This window comes from Castanea sativa, chromosome 10 (assembly GCF_040712315.1).
Source record: "Castanea sativa cultivar Marrone di Chiusa Pesio chromosome 10, ASM4071231v1".
NCBI lineage: Eukaryota > Viridiplantae > Streptophyta > Magnoliopsida > Fagales > Fagaceae > Castanea > Castanea sativa.
The window spans coordinates 12,517,617-12,538,578 of NC_134022.1; the positions used below are offsets into that span (position 1 = coordinate 12,517,617).

General features: G+C 33.5%; 1 protein-coding gene and 1 pseudogene across 1 annotated transcript; both read left to right on the forward strand.

Annotated features, from left to right (window-relative positions):
- The first annotated feature begins 9,094 nt into the window (after nt 1-9,094).
- On the forward strand, nt 9,095-12,351 carry LOC142612802 (flavonoid 3'-monooxygenase CYP75B137-like). The gene is made up of 2 exons (XM_075784961.1): nt 9,095-10,164; nt 11,669-12,351. The coding sequence occupies exons 1-2, from the start codon at nt 9,199-9,201 to the stop codon at nt 12,287-12,289; spliced, it is 1,587 nt and encodes a 528-aa protein (XP_075641076.1). The 5' UTR covers nt 9,095-9,198; the 3' UTR covers nt 12,290-12,351.
- A 3,633-nt stretch (nt 12,352-15,984) lies between these two features.
- On the forward strand, nt 15,985-18,104 carry LOC142611776 (flavonoid 3'-monooxygenase CYP75B137-like; annotated as a pseudogene).
- Nucleotides 18,105-20,962: the final 2,858 nt, after the last annotated feature.

The following is a 20,962-nucleotide window of genomic DNA, read 5'->3' on the forward strand; positions in this document are numbered from 1 at the left end:
TTACCGCAAATAATTTCAATAGGCAAAAAATGTTAGTACCTGTACTTCCTTTGTAAACCAATATTCCACCAACTTCTTCCACTGTTCTTCATTAAAATTATTTGGTATATTGTCTAAAACTTATTGTGGACTCATACCTTCCAAACAACGTTTCTTCTTTAAGAACATCCTGTGTGCCCTTCTCAAGTTCCCCAATAGTTGCATTGCTCAATCCTCTTGTTCCGCTAGCGGGACTTTGTCTACAGGGATGGCCCATCGTCTCTAGAAAGAACACACTTAGTAATATACATGTCAAAGTTGATCATTGTTGAAATTATAATTACATAGCTAATCATAATGATACTCTAGTCTATATTACATCATCTAGCATAACTACACATAACCATACTTATAATTTGATAATATTAAAGCAACATGCCAAAATTGTTGTCACTATTACCTCAATCTCCCCCCAACACTCTCGTTTATACTGGATAGGTAGTTCTTGCCAATCAGTAGGCACCACTAGGCACATATAGTACTTTCTCGTAATAGTGCCTACCCACCTTTTAAATGTCGCCCCGCTTTTCCCAATTGGTTGGCCTTGGCCATTCAAATATAGTACATGTTTTGTTCGTGGTGATAGATTCCAAATGTCTCGCATTAGTGTACTACCACTTTTTGCACGTGGTCCAACATTAGCAGGGGCTGCAATCACGTCATCTGTATATAGTGAACCACAATGAAAAACTACTTTCCAATATTCACATCACAACTAGCACACAAATGGAAGGAAGGATTTGAAAAGTAGAGTTCATACCTGGAGGTTGTGTGGCATCATCGTCATATGTAGCACCATGTGGAATGTCTTCCTCCAATGCAGCATCACGTGTCTCTTCTTGTTGGCTCCCTATTGCATGAGAAGAGCACTGCCACCTTTCCACTAACTCTATCCGCCGTTTTCTACCCATTCCTCCCTCCAAAATCTGAAAAACACAAACATAATAATAGTTATACAACAATAATTGCATTGAAAGGAACTGTGAAAGCTACAATGCTTATAGTAACAATCAATACTTATAGTAACAATCAATACCATGTAATTATTTAGGATATACTTCAAGCAAGTAATCATCTACCATTGGAGGAAGACAATCATTACAAAATACCATGCGCTAGATTTAAAGGTTTGAGCATAAAGGGACATGCTATCAACAACTTAAGAACGCATGGGTTAGTAAACTATACATACAAGTTACTCAATTATATCTACGGATCATTAGTGTTCTCATAATCTTCTTCGTCATCAATAACATCATTCTCGTCTATGTCATCCCATCCAGAAATGGCTAAGTCCCCAATGACTGAGGCATCAATTGTCATGCCCTCTATATTATCTGGAGCCCAGCCTTGGTTGTCATTGGCATCACCTAAATAATTGTTCGTACTTATATTGTAAGGAACGTGCTAACAATATGTATATGCATCATCATCATCATCACCACACTGTGGACCAGTACCAGCATCAAAAACATCTCTCGCTTTAGTTTTAACAACAACATACCAATCTTTCTCCATTTTGTCTGCAACATAAAAAACTTGTGAAGCTTCAGATGCCAAGCCAAATGGTTCATTAGTCATTTTATCCCCACGATGTATCAAGAGGGTTAAATTTACCATAGGAAACCCAAACTCATCAACCTTGTATCCCCTAATACTATGAACATCAACCCATCTTCATTTGAATAAGACGTGTCTAATTTGGTCACTATAATTTAGCTCGATAATATTAGTTAAGACACCATAGTATGTTACGCCACCTTCTGTGACAACACTAACTCCACTATTTTGGGTTTTCCTATGTGCCTCATCATCCACACATCTGAATTTCAATCCATTTATTAAATAATGCTTCATCCGCTTTACTGTCTCATATGACCATCTAGATAGTGTTATTATTGTATCACTCAGTCTCGCCCTATCAGCATCAATCATTGTCACCACCTAACAGAATCAAGCACATTAATTATTAGTAATACAATAGTAATTATTACAATGTTATGAATAATTAAGTTACATTTTTGAAACGTACGTGACGTCTAAGCCTACTACAGAATTGCTCCATGTGGTGCTTATTTATAATATCCTCAGATATACGACGGTGGGCATTTTGGAGTTCTTCCTCCACCAATTTTCTATGCATCCTGTGAAGGAAATTATGTTAGTCTTATGACTAGCTAGCATTATCGGATTGACATGTAGCGATATCGGTATACTTCTCTATTACTTACTCAATGAACTTGGTAATTTCTTTGCTCCATGTGGTGCTTATTTATAACATCCTCAGATATACGATGGTGGGCATTTTGGAGTTCTTCCTCCACCAATTTTCTGTGCATCCTGTGAAGGAAATTATGTTAGTCTTATGATTAGCTAGCATTATCAGATTGACATGTAGCGATATCGGTATACTTCTCTATTACTTACTCAATGAACTTGGTAATTTCTTTGCTACTAAATAGAATGCATTGATGAGCTTGGGTTAATTTGATATTCATTAGTTGCATACTCGACACAACCCTTGTAGATCCCTCAATCAACCTGGTTGGTCGATTGAATATAGTTTCAACTCAAAAGACCATGAAAATGCAATCAAATCAAATCAATCATACCTTATAGTTGTGCGTTTGTGGGTGGAGGATGAGGTGGAGGCTGGCAATGGCAGGACGCCTTGACGGTGACAGCTGTGAGAGAGTGAGAGAGCGAGAGAGAGAATGAGAAAGAGAGAGGAGTTTTTTTTATTATTATTAATTTTTTGAGTAAAGAGAGTTCAGATGATAGTGGCTAGGGTTTTTCATTTTTTGGGGTTGCTATAGGGTTTTTTTTTTATATATTTATTTAATAGATCCTTATTAATATAAAAACAAAACCCAGCCCAAAAGACAGAACGAAATAAAAAGGACTCTCAAATTCTTATTCTTTGTGGGTTGGGCTGTAAGTCCTTCTTTTAACTTTTTTCTTTATAGATCTTATATATATAATAGATCATTATTAATATAAAAACAAAACCCAGCCCAAAAGACAAAAGGAAATAAAAAGGGCCCTCAAATTCTTATTCTTTTTGGGTTGGGCTATAGGTCCTTCTTTTAATTTTTTTTAGATATATATATATATATATATATTTATTTATATATATATATATATATATATATATATATATATATATATATATTAATTTAAAAACAAAACCCAGCCCAAAAGACAAAACGAAATAAAAAGGACCCTCAAATTCTTATTCTTTTTGGGTTGGGCTATAGGTCCTTCTTTTAATTTTTTTTTAGATCTTTTATATATATATATATATATATATATATATATATATATATATATATATATATATATCATATACTATATAATAGAAGTCTCATTTAGAAGCACTGGTTACGCCAGTAACTTCACTAAATTGTAGTGGATTTTTTAAATTTTTCTTAAAAATAGATATAATTTTTCTTCTCCTATAATTTTTAAGTTGATAAAAATCATAATTGAAAAAAGAAAAAAAAAACCAGCAACATAGTACATGTTTATATGATTTTAATTTCTACTATAATTTCTAAGTTGATAAAAATCATAATTTGATTACAATCTAAATTCTATTTTATAAGAAAAAAATTTAATTAAAAAAACTAGCAACATAATACATGTAAGTTGAAAAGAGAAAATCTTAATTAAAAAATAAACCAGCAACCCAGTACATGTTTCTATGATAAAAAATAAATAAATAGATATAACTACCCTTAAAAGGAAAATAGCAAATAAAAAAAACATATAATAATAATACCACACGTAAAAAGGACCATAATTTTTATAAAAACCAACAACATAGTAGACATTTATATGATTTTAACTTCTCCTGGTGTGACTAAGTTGATGAAAATCTTAATTTGATTACAATCCAAATTTTATTTTAATTTGATTTCAATGTAAATTCTCTATCTAATCCTTTATAAATTCTTTATCTAATCCTTTATATATAAAAAAATTACTTAAACAAAACTTGCAACATATATAGTACACGCTTGAGTGGCCGGAAAAAAGATCTTATAAAAAAAAGTTGAAAACAAAATCTTAATTAAAAAAAAAAACTAGCAGCATAGTGCACGTTTATATGATTTAAAAAAAAAATCGATATAACTGCACTTAAAATGAAAACAGCCAATAAAAAAAAACATATAATAATACACGTAAAAAGAAAACAGCTCTACAAATGAAGTTTCAATCCAAGAGAAATTGAGTTCAACTCAAACTCTACTACAACTTTACTAAATCTACTCTACTTTACTATTTAAGAATGCTAAAATCAATGAATAAATAAACCAAAATTAAGTGAAGAACTACTAAATGAAGGATTTGGCTTTTTTAGTGAGAAGAGCTATCTTCTTTTTACTTTTTATTTTTTGCATTTATATTTTTCTATTAACGTAGCTCAATTATTGCTTAAATTCTATGATTTTTTTTAAAAATATTTTACATAACACAATTCATCTTTTTAAGTTGGATAAAAAAGAGCTACATATTTTGTAGGGGTGTCAAATGGGTGGGTTAGGGTGGGTTTAGAGTGGACATAATTGGGTTGGGTACATAAAACCCATTTACCCATTTATTGCCCATCTTTATGTTTGAAATTGGGGGGGGGGGGGGGGGGGGCAGGGGGTATTTTGGTAATTTTTTAGATTTAGTAAGTGTTTTGGTCATTTTTTAGGTTTAGGGAGTTTTTTGGTCAATTTTTAGGTTTCGAGGTTATTTTGCTCATTTTAGGTTTCAAGGGTATTTCATTCATTTTGAGGTTTAGGTGGTATTTCGGTTTCGGGGATATTTCGGTCATTTTTTAGGTTTAGGGGGTATTTTGGTAATTTTTAGTGGTTTTGGGGTATTTTGTAATTATGATAGTTGGATCATATTAGGTCTAATTGGGTAAAACCCAATAAACATTAATGTTAATCAGGTTTAACTGGGTTAATATCCATTTAATCTAATTGATTGGGTGGGCAAATGGATGTAGGTTGATTTTGTCTCCCCTAAGTTAATTAAATTTGTTAATTTATAATGACTTTTTTTCCTTCAAAAATTTACGTTTCATAAGTATTTTTTATGTTGCTATAGGTCTTCTTTCTCCTCTAGCCCTTATTAAAAAAAAAAAAAACCGGAAAGGAAAAAATAAATTAAAAAAAAAACTAAAATAAAAAGTGCCTATAATGGTGGTTTTCAAATGCCACTATAGGTCTTTCTTCCTCCTCTAGCCTTCATTTAAAAAAAAAATGCCTATAGTGGCAATTATCAAACTCCACTATAGGTCATACTCTTACAAGGTCCTATAATGGCGTTTCTCAAATGCCACTATAGGGCAGGGCCTATAGTGGCATTCGTCAAACGCCACTATAGGTCTTTTTAGCCCTTAAAAAAAAGTCCAACGGAAAAAAAAAAAAAAAAAAAGTGCTTATAGTGGCGGTTATCAAACGCCACTATAGGGTAGGGCCTATAGTGGCGTTTGATGAATGCCACTATAGGTCTTTTTAAGCCCTTATAAAAAATGTCCAACCAAAAAAAAAAACGAAAAAAAAGTGCCTATAGTGGTGGTTGTCAAACGCCACTATAGGTCCTTGGGAACACCACTATAGACCCATTGTTTTAAAACGCCATTATAGGACGACCTTAATGCCACGATAGGGTACCTATAGTGGCGTTTTTGACAAACGCCACTAAAAAAAAGGCCACTATAAGCCCAATTTTTTGTAATGATAAGACGTATCACAACTTTTGAATCAAGTTCAATTTCAATGGTAGAAAAGTTTAGTTGAAAGCAAAGCAATAAATCATCATTAAGACCCCATAATTCAGCCATGATCCTAGAGGTAAAGCTCAAAACTCTTTGGATTGTGAGAGACCGGACCTATAGGGGGGCTTTCAATCAAAAGAGAAAGTATTGACACCTCTCTTTAGGGGTTTTGATTATTGTAGAGTCTCCACTTATTTTTTTTTTATATTACAAAAAATAAGAAAAAATTAAAAATAAATACAAATTACATGAATAACATCGAGTTCTTTTTTATTTGAACATTTACAATTGATAAAAAGAAACTTTACATGGCTATGTTTCCTAGTTTACAATCTATAAAAAAGTTACGTGGCCTTGTTTTCTAGTTACAATCTACCAACAAAAAAGACTAATCTACGAAACTAAGATCTATGGTTCGGGGGCTAGGTTAAAGGATAGGAAAGTGTTAGGCACCCATTCTGTCTAGACAAAATCTAGTCTTCTAAACTCTAATGATCATTTAAGTACCCATTCATGTATAGTGATGAAAGGCAGCATGTATTTAAATAATAAATTTAAGATTAATTCAAGAAGTGAGATTTATGAATCTACCCTTTTTAAAACGAGGGGAGATTTTGACAAAGGTATTCAAGATCTGGTTTTATTTATTAGGACATAAGAGATTTATTGAGAAAAATCCAGATCTATTTTATTTAGAAGAAAAATAGTAGATTCTAAGAAGAAATTTCATATATGTTTTTAGTTGTTGTACAAAAATAGTAATTTTAAGGAGAAAATTTAGATATATTTTTATTGTTCTAGGAAAATAGTAATTTTAAGAAGAAAATTTAGATCTTTTTTTAGTTATTAAGAAAAACAGTAATTTTAAGAAGAAAATTCAAATCTGTTATATTAATTTTAAGAAGAAAATTTAGATTTGTTTTTATTGTTGTATGTAGAAAAATAGTAATTTTAAGAAGAAAATTCAGATCTATTTTTATTGTTGTAGAAAAATATAAGATTTGATAGAAAGAGTTATAAATTCATAAAAAGAACTTCATAAACCATCTTAGATCTATTATGCATGAATCATATGATTATGAGATGAACATACTAATCATAAAACACGAAAGAAGTACATCAATAAATGTAGACATGCATGCAAACAAATATATGAATCATGGAAACATTGAAAGGAAAGGACTTACAGACTAAGAACTTACTTGCATGAATTTACTCCATGAGAAGGGATTACTTTAGAGATCAAAGAGAATGAATCTCTCTGAGATCTAAAGTATGGTTACTTAACAAAAAATAAATTCCTAAAGTATGGCTTCTAGAATTTCTTTAACATTAAGGGGAAGAGGGGAGCTGAATTTTGAGTTTTCTCCTCTATTTATAGAGTGCATTGCTTAAAAATAAGTTAGGGTTGCTTTAGAAGTCAGCAGACACGAATTGGGCCATACCTTATCCATGAAAAATCGAATATGATGAGTTTCAACCTAAACAAAACATATCTGAGCCTATTCTGCAGTTTGTGCCAATCAGCACTGTTGAAGTGCCGAATGGCACTCCTGACTGCTTCGCCCAGTTGCGTCTGTTGGCACGTTTTAGACTCTTTTTTGGGCATTTTTCTGAGTTGGGAACTATACTTGTACGTGTCTTAGACTCATTTTCTGATAAAATTCACCTTAATTTGATAATTAAATCTTTCAAATAATTATCTCAAAGATAATAATCCTTAAAACTTAATTATCAATTCAATATTAATATTATCAAATTATTCTTTTTATTCCCATGCAACCAGACTTATTTTAATTAAAATAAACTACCAATCACAGAAATTCATTTAATTAATTTTGATTGTCGACTAATCAAAATTAATTTCAATTAATTACGTGTGATTAGTTCCACTCAAATGAATGCATGCCGACCATCAAAACTTGACTTGTGATATCTTTCAACCCGACGGTTCGATTTGGAAACCGAGCATATCATCATGATCGTTAGAATCACAAGATCATTTTTATGATATGTGATGAATGACTTAAGACATGAAATGTAACCATGATTTTTGGATACTTCGAGTAATTATTTGGTCATCTTTCAAGGTTAAATTATTGGCGTAAAATTGAGTGTCTACATGGATAACCTTTTACCCAATTCCCTTAACGTGCCAAGACTTTTAAACCTTAATCATTGCCGGTATCAGGTATGATAAGTACAATTTTATTTTTTTATGAATCAATAACTATGGATTTTTTTTTTCCTTTTTATGAATCAATAACAATGGATCATTATATGGAATAAACTGGCGATCTTGTCTAAAGGGTCATCTAAAGTATGTTAGACCGTCTAGGATAGAAGAACGTTGCCTACTACCACAATAAGGTCACAGTGAGCCGCCATTGAGTGCTGGTCATCCACTCTTATAGTGCTCGTCCGTATCAATTGCCACTCAACAGTTAGATAAATTCAACGATGCTTATATCACAAAATGGAATCTATCCCACAAGTCTACTACTTCAGAATGTAAGAGAAATCTCAATGTAATTCGCTCCTACTATCTCCACCTAGCTAACATGTCTCATATGAGGAGAGTGGCATAAAACAAGAAGACTCATTCATGATTTCCTATATAAAGGCCAAACCTCACTCAAATCAAGGTACATGAGAAAAAACTTAACTCTTATTATACTTTTTAGGTTCTTGGAGATCTTTATAGAATTCTAACATAACTATCGGAGGGACCTTCACCATTGCCACTTCAATAGTATCACTTTTCTATCTTTTCAAGTCTTCCATCTTACATTGGTTTGGAAAATCAGTTCATTGATATCTTGCATCTTCATATTATATTATTTATAATGGACCACAATGTTTGAGGGTTTTACAAAATATTAGAATGTGTACCCCTAATATTATAGAACATGATTGTAGAGTGTTTCCGGGTGGGGGAATTGTTGTTAATTTTTAGAACTTGGCATTGGCCCTTGGGAGTTGGGAGTTGGTACTTGGTACACGGAAGCAAGAAACTATTCTTTGGCACGATAATTGGCAATCATGCACGAGCTGAGTTATGGGTAAATAGTTTAGTTTAACATGTGCTTGCTAGTTTTCTCTCAAAAAAAAAAAAAAAAGTGTTTACTAGTCGATTTAGTATATATATAATCACGTTCATGCATGTGAACTGCTTTGAATTTGACGGGATTTGTTGGGTTGGATACTTGGACACTTGGATAACCATAGGACACATCGAAACAAATGATCTTTGTCCCTTGTGGTGTCATCTTTGTCCTATTGACTTACTGTCTGTCTAAGCCCTTTGCCAATTCCATGCCTACAAAAGCTTTATATATATCGCCAATACCGGTTGCCTTGAATCATAAACCAAAACCACTACCATGACTCTCTTCTCAGATCTTCTCCACGGTCTTAGCCATGGAAATCACCAACTTTCATGCTCACTCCTCACTCTCTTTATTGTCATCTTTACGCTCTCCTGGTACGCATGGCTTTACAACCCCAACAAATCTCACAAAAGGACCTCTCCACACCCACTGCCGCCAGGTCCACGTGGCGTCCCGTTATTCGGCAACCTCCTCTCTCTCGACCCAGAGCTTCACTCCTACTTCGCTGGCCTAGCCCAAATCTACGGGCCCATCTACAAGCTCCGTCTCGGCAACAAGCTTGGCATCGTGCTCGTGGTCACCTCACCTTCCATGGCTCGCCAAGTGCTCAAAGACCAAGATGTCACCTTTGCAAACCGTGACCCGACCGAAGCGGGTCGGGCTGCTACCTATGGTGGGTCCGATATAGCATGGACCTCATATGGGCCGGAGTGGCGGATGTTGAGAAAAGTTTGTGTGCTCAAGTTGCTTAGTAATACAACGTTGGACTCTGTTTACACGCTTCGTCGGAAACAGGTTCGGGAAACTGTTGGGTACCTTTATAGTCGGGTCGGGTCGCCCGTGAACATCGGGGAGCAGATGTTCTTGACGGTGCTGAACGCGATTACCAACATGTTGTGGGGTGGAACAGTGGAGGGGGAAGAGAGGTCTAGGCTAGGGGCAGAGTTCAGAGAAGTGATGTCAAAGATGATGGAGATTTCGGTGAAGCCCAACATCTCGGATTTTTATCCGGGTTTGGCCCGGTTTGACTTGCAAGGCATAAAAAGGCAGATGGATGGGTTGGCCCGAAGGTTTGATCAGATCTTTGATGCTATTATTGATCAACGGCTGAAGATTGATGAAGAAGGTGGAAGCAAAGGCAAGGACAGTAAGGATTTTTTGTCGTTTTTGTTGAAATTAAAGGATGAAGGTGATTCCAAGACGCCTCTGAACGTGACCAAAGTCAAGGCCCTTCTCATGGTACTTTCTATTTTCTATTCTTTCACAAATTTTGTGAAATAAAATTTGTCAATGGTTATATACTTATATTGATTAATAAAACACAATTTTTATATATTATTAAACATAATTAAATTCAATATAATTATAAAGTTTGAATCTAATAGAAAATCTGATGTTACATGTTTATTGAAACACTAAATTAATCTGTTACAATGGAACGACACTGAGCTCCATTTATCTCACAACAATGGTAGATATATATATCTACCATTGTAGTAGTAGATTTTGCAATATAGTAGTAATAAAATATGACAGTCAAGCCTATTAAAAAAGGTTTGATTGTTTTCCATAAAAAAAAAAAAATAAATAAATAAAGGTTTGATTATTATCTCAATTAATTACAAATATAAATTTTTTTTTTTCAAGAGTGAAAACAATTTCTCTTAAAATAAATGCTTCCAAAAACTCACATTACAACTGTGAAAATGTTGGTTATATATATAATTGAAATAAAAGTATTATTCAACTTCTATTTTTGATTGTTTTCTACGTTCTTTTATTTGAATCGAAGGAAAATATGAAAAAAATAGTCTTTTAAATTCGAAAAAGTTGATCGATTAAATTAAAGAGTGGGTAAAAGTCATAAAAATAACAACACAATTTAATTCGAAAAGTTTCCAACCCGCAATCAATCAGGTCAACTTCGAACACATCACCCAACTCGATTGTAAGTTAATCGTGTACCACATTGGAAAATCTCTAAGTTTAAAAGGAAATACTAAAGCAACTCTCAATTTTACTACATAAAATATAGGGGTGGCAATTCGTATTCGCGTGTCGGGTTCGTGTCGTATCAAGTCATGAGTATTCGACTACATAGGTCAACACTAACCCAACATGTTTATTAAACAGGTCAAGATTCCTCAACCCTAACACGACCCATTTATTAAACGGGTCAGTCGTGTCGACCTGTTTATCAGATTTTATCAGAATGAAAAATAAAAATTAATGAAAAAACAAACAAATAAATATTTTTAATATAAAATTCAAAACTAACGAGTAACTGCATCACAAATAATCATTCAAAATTAAAACATATCCCAATATCACAAATAATCAATCACAATTTGTCAAAGAAAATAAATCACAACAACTAATAAGTTTATATACCTAGAGTTTGAAGGGTATATTGGTAAAATATCATTTAATTAAACGGGTCAAACGGGTTCTATTGTGTTCAACACTAACCCAACCCATTTATTAAACGGGTTAGTCGTGTCAACCCGAATATGACATGAACCCATTAAGCCTCAACCCATAATCTACTAATTTCGTGTCGTGTCGTGTCGGGTTCGCGGGTCGTGTCAAATTTTGCCACCCCTAATAAAACATACTTAAATTGACATGGCAATTAATGTGTTTGGTGAATTTCAATTAATGTCAGAATTATTTTTTTTTTTTGTTTGTTTTATTTATTTATTTTTTTTACAACTGAATTTTTTTTAATGCATTTTGGGAACAGGATATGGTGGTTGGTGGGACAGACACATCCTCAAACACAATTGAGTTTGCCATGGCTGAAATTATGAATAACCCGGAGGTGACGAGGAAAATCCAACAAGAATTAGAGACTGTAGTTGGCAAAGATAACATTGTAGAAGAGTTCCACATTCACAATTTACCATACTTGCATGCTGTGATGAAAGAAACACTGCGGTTGCACCCAGCCTTGCCATTTTTAGTCCCTCATTGCCCTAGTGAGACGTGCATTGTGGGAGGTTACACCATTCCAAAAGGGTCTCAAGTCTTTGTGAATGTTTGGGCAATACAAAGAGACCCTTCTATTTGGGAAAATCCATTGAATTTTGATCCAGAGAGGTTCTTGAATAGTAAATGGGACTATAGTGGAAGTGACTTCAATTATTTTCCATTTGGATCTGGCCGACGAATATGTGTTGGAGTAGCTATGGCTGAGAGGATGGTCATGTATTCACTTGCTACGCTTCTACATTCTTTTGATTGGAAATTGCCTCAAGGAGAGGAGTTGGACTTCACAGAAAAGTTTGGTATTGGACTGAAAAAGAAGATCCCTCTTGTTGGGATACCTACCCCAAGGTTGATTGATGTATCTTCGTATGAGTAAGCGAGGAGCTTGTGATGTAATGAGTGGAATTGCAATATCCAATACTCCATACTATCATATAAGACAGTAGCCTGTTTGGGTACTATCTTTTGAATTTCCGAAACTAATTTCAAATTTACAGACTAATCAAATTATAATCTAAGGGGTGAAACATTCATTTACAATCATGTTCTCACAAAATTAATTAGAATAACAAAAGCAAAAAAATTAATAACAAAAAGGGGCAGAGACACCAATCAGACCCTATCTTGGTCGCATGTCCTTGGTGGAAGGGTGAAGGACTGAGGTAGAGATGTTGCTTAAGAGGGGAAGAGTGCAATAGAGATATTGTCAATGGAGGGAACAACAGGAAAGAGGCTTGGTGGTTTTACAGATGGTGGGCCTTGGGATGATCTAGCGATGGAGTGGACGAGGTGACATTGTGTGGTGAATGCTATTATGAAAGCTGGGCGAAGATGGAGTGGAGTAAATATTTAGCTGGGAAGTAAGGAAGAAATTTAAATAATTATTAGAAATGAAAATAATAAAAATTATCATTTAAATGAAGTAAAGAACGGATAGAGAGGCTATTGAAATATGTTTGGAAAAGTGAATAGATAAAATAGAAAGTGGGTTTTTTTTATCCAATTTGGGTTAGAAAACAAGAGCATCTCCATGGTTCTTCAAAGCCAAATTTCTTTCCAATTTGGATAGTGAACCCACAAGTTTGATCTTCAATAGACTCTCTATCTTCCTGATTTTTTTTTTTAAAGAGCTACTGTGACTCTCCATGCATGAAGAGCCATAGTAGCTCCATACAAAAAATTTTGGGACAAAATATTTAACATATTTTTTTCTTTAAATCTTTCTCTCCCTACCAATGTCCCTCTCTCTCTCTCTCTCTCTCTCTCTCTCTCTCTCTCTCTCTCTCTCATAGAAGTATAGAACAACTTCCTCCTCTCATTAAGAAAAACAAAGCCCAAAAAAGGAAAAAAAGAAAGATATCGATATGGACCATTGTTATTGATTCCGTTCCGTTCCGGCCGGAACGGCCGGAATTTTTCGTTCCGGTATGCAAACCGGTACCGGGATACCCAACGTTCCACCTCGGGCCAGATTTCGGGCCATTCCGGTCCATTCCGGCCATTCCGGCCAATTCCGGCCGAGATGTGAATTCCGGCCGGTACATGATTTGGCCTATGGAAAAAAAAAAAAAAAAAATTTTTTTTTTTTTATGGCTAATATTATGTTATAAATTTTGTTGGCTTATTAGTTATTAATTATTATGTGCTTATGTAATGAGTAATGACTTGTTATAAATCTTCTTATTGTTTGATGTTGTATTGAGGTTTAAGACATAAAAGTTAAGACTAAATATTTTGTATTATTTGATGTTTAGTTATTGTCTTGTAAATCTTCTTATTGTGTGATGTTAAATAGATGTTATATTGATGTTTAAGACTTAAGAGTTAAGACTAAATGATTTGTATTATTTGAAATTTAGTTATTTATTTATTAGAATTGACAATTTTATGTTTTACAAGAATATATATAATTTAATTTTTAGGAACCCGAAACACCTTAAAACGGTACGCCGAAATCGGCCGGTACCGAAATATTCCATTCCACTGGACAAACCGAAACGGGGTCCGAAACGGTATTAATAACAATGATATGGACTAAGTGCAATGGTTGTGTTGACAATATGATTCTCTCTCTCTCTCTCTCTCTCTCATCTAAGTGGATGAAGAAGACGTTGAGGAAAAACTCTTGGAGAGAAAATGAATGGATAACAAATTGACAGATATTTGAAGAAAAAAGTAATTTAAAAAATGAATAAAAATGATTTTTAAAATAAAATAAGGAAATGATAAAGAGAGTGTTGGAGAGAGTGTTAAAAAAGTGGTTTGGTAAAATAGAAAAAATAAAATCTTTAAATTTGGGTGAAAATTTAAAGATGCTCTTCAAAATTTTTTTTTTTTTTAAAGGTGGTGTGTGATAAATGCTCTCTCTCTCTCTCTCACACACACACACACACACACACACACACACACACACACACACACACACACACACACAGAAGTATAGAACAACTTCCTCCTCTCATTAAAAACACACACACACACACACACACACACACACACACAGAAGTATAGAACAACTTCCTCCTCTCATTAAAAAAACAAAGCCCAAAAAAGGAAGATATCGATATGGACTCAGTGCAATGGTCGTGCTGCTGATAGGATTCTCTCTCTCTCTCTCTCTCTCTCTCTCATTTGAATGAGGAAGAAGGCATTGAGGAAAAACTCTTGGGGAGAAAACTAATGGATAAAAAATTGACAAATATGAGAAGAAAAAAGTAATTAAAAAAAGGAATAAAAATGATTTTTTTTAATAAAATAAGGAAATGATAAAGAGAGTGTTGCAAAGACGGTTAAAAAGTGATTTGGTAAAATAAAAAAAATCTTTGAATTTGGGTGAAAATTTAAAGATGCTCCTCAAAAAAAAAAGGAAAAAAAGTGGTTTGTGATAAATGCTATGCTCTCTCTCTCTCTCTCTCTCTCTCTCTCATTTGAGTTGGTGAAGAAGACGTTTGAGGAAAAACTCTTGAGAAGAAAATTAATGACTAAGAAATTGACAGATATGAGAAGAAAAAAGTAATTAAAAAAAGGAATAAAAATCATTTTATTAAATGAAATAAGGAAAAGATAAAAAGAGCGTTGGAGAGTGTTAAGAATTTTTTTTTAATAAAATAGAAAAAAAAAACTTTAAATTTGGGTGAAAATTTAAAGAGCTCATTTTTTTAAAAGTGGTTTGTAATAAATGCTATGTTCACATATCTTTACAAACATTTTCACAATAAATTTTAAGTGTCATGTGGTTACTAACTTGTTACTAGTAGGCGAAAAAATAATTTTAGTGATGGATTCAAATTAAAACTAGTAACTTACTACTTAGGATTTATTGTAAAAATAGTGTAGATGTAACACAAGTGCAAAGAATTTATATTTATACTATATATAAGAGGATTCACCTCTTTCAACTGGATTTTTATGTGGTTCAAAAATACTATTATTAATTAAGGGTAACTTCATTTAAAAATATGGTCATAAATCTTAAATAATAAATTTTATTTTGAATTCAAAAAGAGAATTCTTAAAATTTAGAATTTTTTTTCTTCAATGTTCAAAAAGGAAATTATAGTTACTATTTATCTCTAAAATTTATCATTTTTATTTGATTGAAAAATAAATAAAAAATATTTCTAAATTATAATAGATCCTTTATTAACAAGTGGATCATCAGCACACCGCCACACCCATTATAATTATATATTTCCGGAGTATATGTTCCTCGACAAAGTTTTGATGATGACATTCTCAAAAAAAAAAAAAAAAACAAGGTTTTGATGATGAGTTTATCTTCCACGACAACGTTGTCATGATCTCAAAGGAGACACTTGACACCATTTTACAATCTTGGGGACTTTTAAACCTCCAAAGAAATGAGGTTCACATCTAAAATTTTACTCTCTACATTCCTTGAATTGACGGACGCTTCTTTTGTGCTATAAGATTCATTATCTTTTTCATATACTTACTTTAATCTATAGCCACTAATTTCTTTTCATGTTAGATTTCTGTCTAGTAAGTGCAAAACACATACCAGCAGAAGTATCTGATCTCCTGCCTAAAATAAATTGAAATTTGGAGACTTCTAATTCTTGATTCTTTCATTTCCCTTTTTTCCATTCACAAAGCCCTGAATGTTGGATACAGTCTCCACCATGTGGTCGTGGTGGGATGCTAACAACGACAAAGAAATCAAGAAACGTAATACCTCCATTGCCACCAGGTCCCCGTGGCTTGCCAATTATTGGGTACCTTCCACTTCTAGGCACCGAACTTCATAGGAAATTTGAGGAATTGGCAGGGGTCTATGGACCAATTTACAAGGTTTGGCTTGGACAAAAATTATGTGTAGTGGTAAATTCACCATCACTATTGAAAGAAGTGGTTCGTGACCAAGACACAATATTTTGTAACCGTGACCCTCCCATAGCTGCACTAGCTGCCACTTTTGGTTTTGGAGGAGCTGATATTGCATTTTCATCATATGGTCCTGATTGGAGGAAGCTGCGCAAGATATTTGTGCGAGAGATGCTAAGTAATGCAAATCTTGAGAGCTCTTACACCCTACAAAGGGAAGAAGTTCAGAATTCGATTAGAAATGTGTATGACAAAATTGGCACCCCCATAGATTTCGGGGAATTGGCATTTGTGACAGTGATAAATGCCATGTTGAACATGTGGGGTGGCACGCTACAAGGATAGGAAGGGGCTAAGTTTAAAAAATTGATAGCTGAAATGGTGCTATTTGGAAAACCAAATGTTTCAGACCTTTCCCAGTGCTTGCAAGGTTTGATTACAAGGGATTGAGAGGCAGCCAAAGATACTGCAATTGAAAAGCGGATGAATTCCAACGAAGGCAAAGAAGATGGGACAGGAAAGTTTGAACAAAAGGAGGACTTCTTGCAATTTCTGTTGGAACTAAGGAGAAAAAATGACGCTGCAACATCAATTAGCATGACCCAAGTCAAGGCCTTGCTTTGGGTTTGTCCAATTTTCTACTCTCTAGTTTGTACTAAATTAATTCAAAGCCAACAAGGAAGAGTCGACCTAGACCTAGACAATCTAAAGTAAAACCTTGTTAGACTAAGTTCAAACTGTTATGATAAATCCAGCCTCCATAGTTAATGTCACATTCTTGGTAATTCCTTTTCATTTTGTTTATTTTGAGTTAGTTCATAGTTTCTAATGCATGGCACATGATAATTTTTTATATTACTTGAACTTCTAGTATTACATTTCTCAGGCACTGAAACGTTGCTTTAATATTCTGCTTGTGCCATCCAATGAATACCTTAAGTTGTTAAAAGGTAAGAATGGTTCATATTCTGAATTAGAAATAATATTGGTCTATACTCTAGAGGTCTTGTGGGTGAAGCCAAAATGGGGAGAGGGGGATTAGGGTTTAACTGGATGCACTATAAATTTGTGGATGTAGGCACACTGTTGAACCACTGGGGATTAGGGTTTATCTCTTTTCTCTCTATACTTTTTACTAATATTGATAAGATCCGGCTTAAAAAAAAAATATTGATAAGATCCGAAATTTACAACATAAGTTTTTAACAGGTCATAATGGTGGGTGGATCCGAGACCACAGCAACCATGGTGGAATGGGTGATGGCAGAGCTAATGCAGCATTCAGAAGCAATGAGAAAAGTCAATGAAGAATTAACAGAAATTGTGGGATCAGACAGCTTAATAGAAGAATCCCATTTGCCCAAATTACACTATTTAGATGCTGTCGTTAAGAAGACATGCCGCTTGCACCCTGCGCTTCCCTTCTTAGTACCTCGTTGTCCAAGCCAATCTAGCACTATTGGTGGGTACTATGTACCCAAAGGTACTAGGATTTTATTACATGTTTGGGCTATACATAGGGACCCAAATATTTGGGAGAATCCCTTGGAATTTCAACCAGTGAGGTTCCTAAATGATCCTAGCAAATTTGATTTTTTTGGCAATGATTTTAACTTTTTAAGTATATTCCATTTGGATCTGGGAGAAGAATATGTGCAGGGATTCCACTAGCAGAGAGGACTCTAACATACACCATAGCTTCGTTCTTGCATTCGTTCGAGTGAAAATTGCCACAGGGTACAGAGCTAGAGTTCTCAGACAAATTCGGTATTGTTGCGAAGAATTTGAAACCAACAGTTGCAATTCCAGCACCAAAGTTATCCAAGTTTGAGCTCTACACAAAATAAAATTTTGTACGTGTGAAAGGTAGTTTGGGTTTTTCTCTTATTACCTCCGCTTGAATTTTCCTACCAATATATATGGCATTTTATGTACTGCAACATAATCTCTATTAATTTCTTCGAGTATAAATAAAGCTGAGATACTTTCTACATAATCCTGGATTGCCTGTGAGCATGAAGGCTAATGCATTTATTTGATTGGAGATTTGCGTTACCTTTGAAGTTTAGCCTTTCCAATCTGATCAAAACTCTTCCAACAGACTCCCCAACTTGTTTGAAACTTGACTCATCTTATCACCATCCAGTCTTAAGTTATTTAATGCAAAATTTCAAATCATAATCTGAAGTCCAATCAATCACGCTATTCTATAAACTCTCGTAGAATAGTGCAAGATTAAGAACGCAGGCATTCAGAATATTTGCTCATTGGCTTTGGAATCATCTAATTTTATCAAACTCTCTCTAATGTTATGAAGCACGGGTGCGTTTCCGGATTTGGATTCGGATGCGGGTGCGGGTGCGGGTGCAGGTGCGGGTGCGGGTGCGGGATTTGAAAATTTTTGAAAAAGTTGGGTATGGGTGCGGCGATTAAAAGATCATTAAAAATATTTTTATTTATAGTTTCTATATATTTTTACTATTAAAATATTCTTAAAAAACACATTACTATGCCTTGATTCACAAAACAAAGAAAGAAGAAGGCAAGAAATACAAAACAAAACACAAAAGAAGCAACAAATATTTAGAATAAAATTAAGGAATGACAGATTTAGGATGTTTGGGCCTCATTCAAAGCCGATTTCGGCTGTTCTGGCGTAATTCAAGGTAGATTTTGGCCTGTTTCGGTCGGTACATTTCGGTTGTTTTGGTCGTCGGCCGATTCTGCCGATACGGCTTGATTCTGGCCGAATCTGCCCGGTTCGGCCCAAATCAAAGTCGATTCAGCGAGAAGCGAGCCAAGTCAGCGCGAATCCGTGAAAAAAAAAAAAAAAAACTCAGACACAGCACCGACGTGTAGGCAATCGCGTCGGGCCACATCGGACTCCGGTGCGGCACCCTCCCAGCCACGTCCGTGCTTCATAGCTCTAATGCTTTGTATAAAATCATTCATTCAAGCTTTAAAAAAAAAAAAAAAAATCTTTGAATTTTCATGGGTTCCAAATTTCATGATCTCCTTTACACTTAGATGTCTGATATGCATTCTCTCTCAAGGATTCAGTTCATATGTTAAAAATTGAATGTCATATTCTCATTGAGGGGAGTATCACTAGAGTGGGGACTCCGCACAGAGTAGATGTGGAATTATGGGATCCCAAAAAAATTGTGTTACGTTTTAATATTCATGAATTGTGCCTAACTATTGAGGAATCTGTCTTCGTTGGATTGTCTTCATGACAAGGAAGGACTAGACCATCAAATTGAACCATGTAAACTTTTGTTTTTCTTCTCTTTCTTCTTATTATGTCTAGCTCTCACAACAATTTTATATATATCTTTAATTTTAACAAAGGTCATCAATGTGAGCCATTAATTTTTAAGGCTTTGTTTGCAAGTTCATAAAAAAATAAAATGAAATGGAATATAATAAAATGGAATGTATTATTATTATTATTATTATTATTATTATTATTATTATTATTATAAAAGAAATGAATGTATTTAATTAATGGAAAGGATAAAAGAAAAGAAAATGGAATTAAGTAATCTTATTTCAAAAAGTGAATCAAATAGTGAGGCTTTCATGGAGTTAGTATGGAATTTTCCTTAAGAAAATAATTTCCCTTTCTTATATATAAAAGTTGAAATGTATACGTAATATTTATTATTATTAAGCTTCTGTTGAACTACATTAGCAGCCGTATCAATATTTTTTTTCCATTAATAAATAAAATTATTTTTTCCCATTATTTTTCTATTAGTCTTGTAACAGTTCTACAGTTTTCACTTTAGTTCCATAGCACCCCTAACTCCATCTCTACATTGTTTTCAACTTCCCATATAAGCTTTTTAATGCCTTACACTCTCCATCTCCTCATTTCTTGCCTTTTTCTCTCCTCATTGAACTCAACCAGTTCACACATGTTCAGTAGCCATCACCCCTATAAAATCAAAGAGATAATATATGATATATAAAACTGTTAGACATCCTCAGTTGTCTCTTTAAATGGAAGGGGAGTGATTTCAGATTTAGCTCTTGCTAGAAAAGAATAAACAATACAAAATCATAATAAACTATCTAAAAATTGTGACTCTAATAATAATAATAATAATAATAATAATAATAATAATAATTATTATTATTATTATTATTATTATTATAACAAAATCAAAGCCCTTTCTAAAACGATTCACCAAATATAGAAGTCATCAAACACTATAAGAATAACTCTTTGTTTTCCTAGGTAATATAGATGTATGACCCAATGAGCATGTTCTCAATTGTTTTAATTACTTTAAATGAAAATTAATTGTATTTTCCTCCATTATATTAAAAAAAAATGTCTTAGGTTTTAATTATGTGATTTATTCAAATAATAGTTACATTCTTACTCACCTATACATTGTTTCAAACTATTGGTTTTAATTATGTGAATTCAAATTTTGAAAATCCAACCGTTGAAATACATGTTTTATATGTTTTTAACATACATGCCAAATTTCATGTAAATCAAATGTAATTTACCATTCGATTCACAAACTAATCTTTTATACCTTATTTCAAACTACAAAAATTGAATTTAAATAATTAATTGATGACATGGCTATTAATCTTTGATCGCCTTGAAATTTTACAAGCATGGAGAATATACAAAGATAATGTAATCTAACGGTGGATTTATCAAAATTTGCATCCAATTAAAAAC

Coding starts and splice junctions, on each gene's coding strand:
- LOC142612802 (XM_075784961.1), top strand. CDS start 9,199: ATGACTCTCTTCTCAGATCTTCTCCACGGTCTTAGCCATGGAAATCAC. Junction 10,165..11,668: donor AAGTCAAGGCCCTTCTCATG/GTACTTTCTATT, acceptor TTTTGGGAACAG/GATATGGTGGTTGGTGGGAC.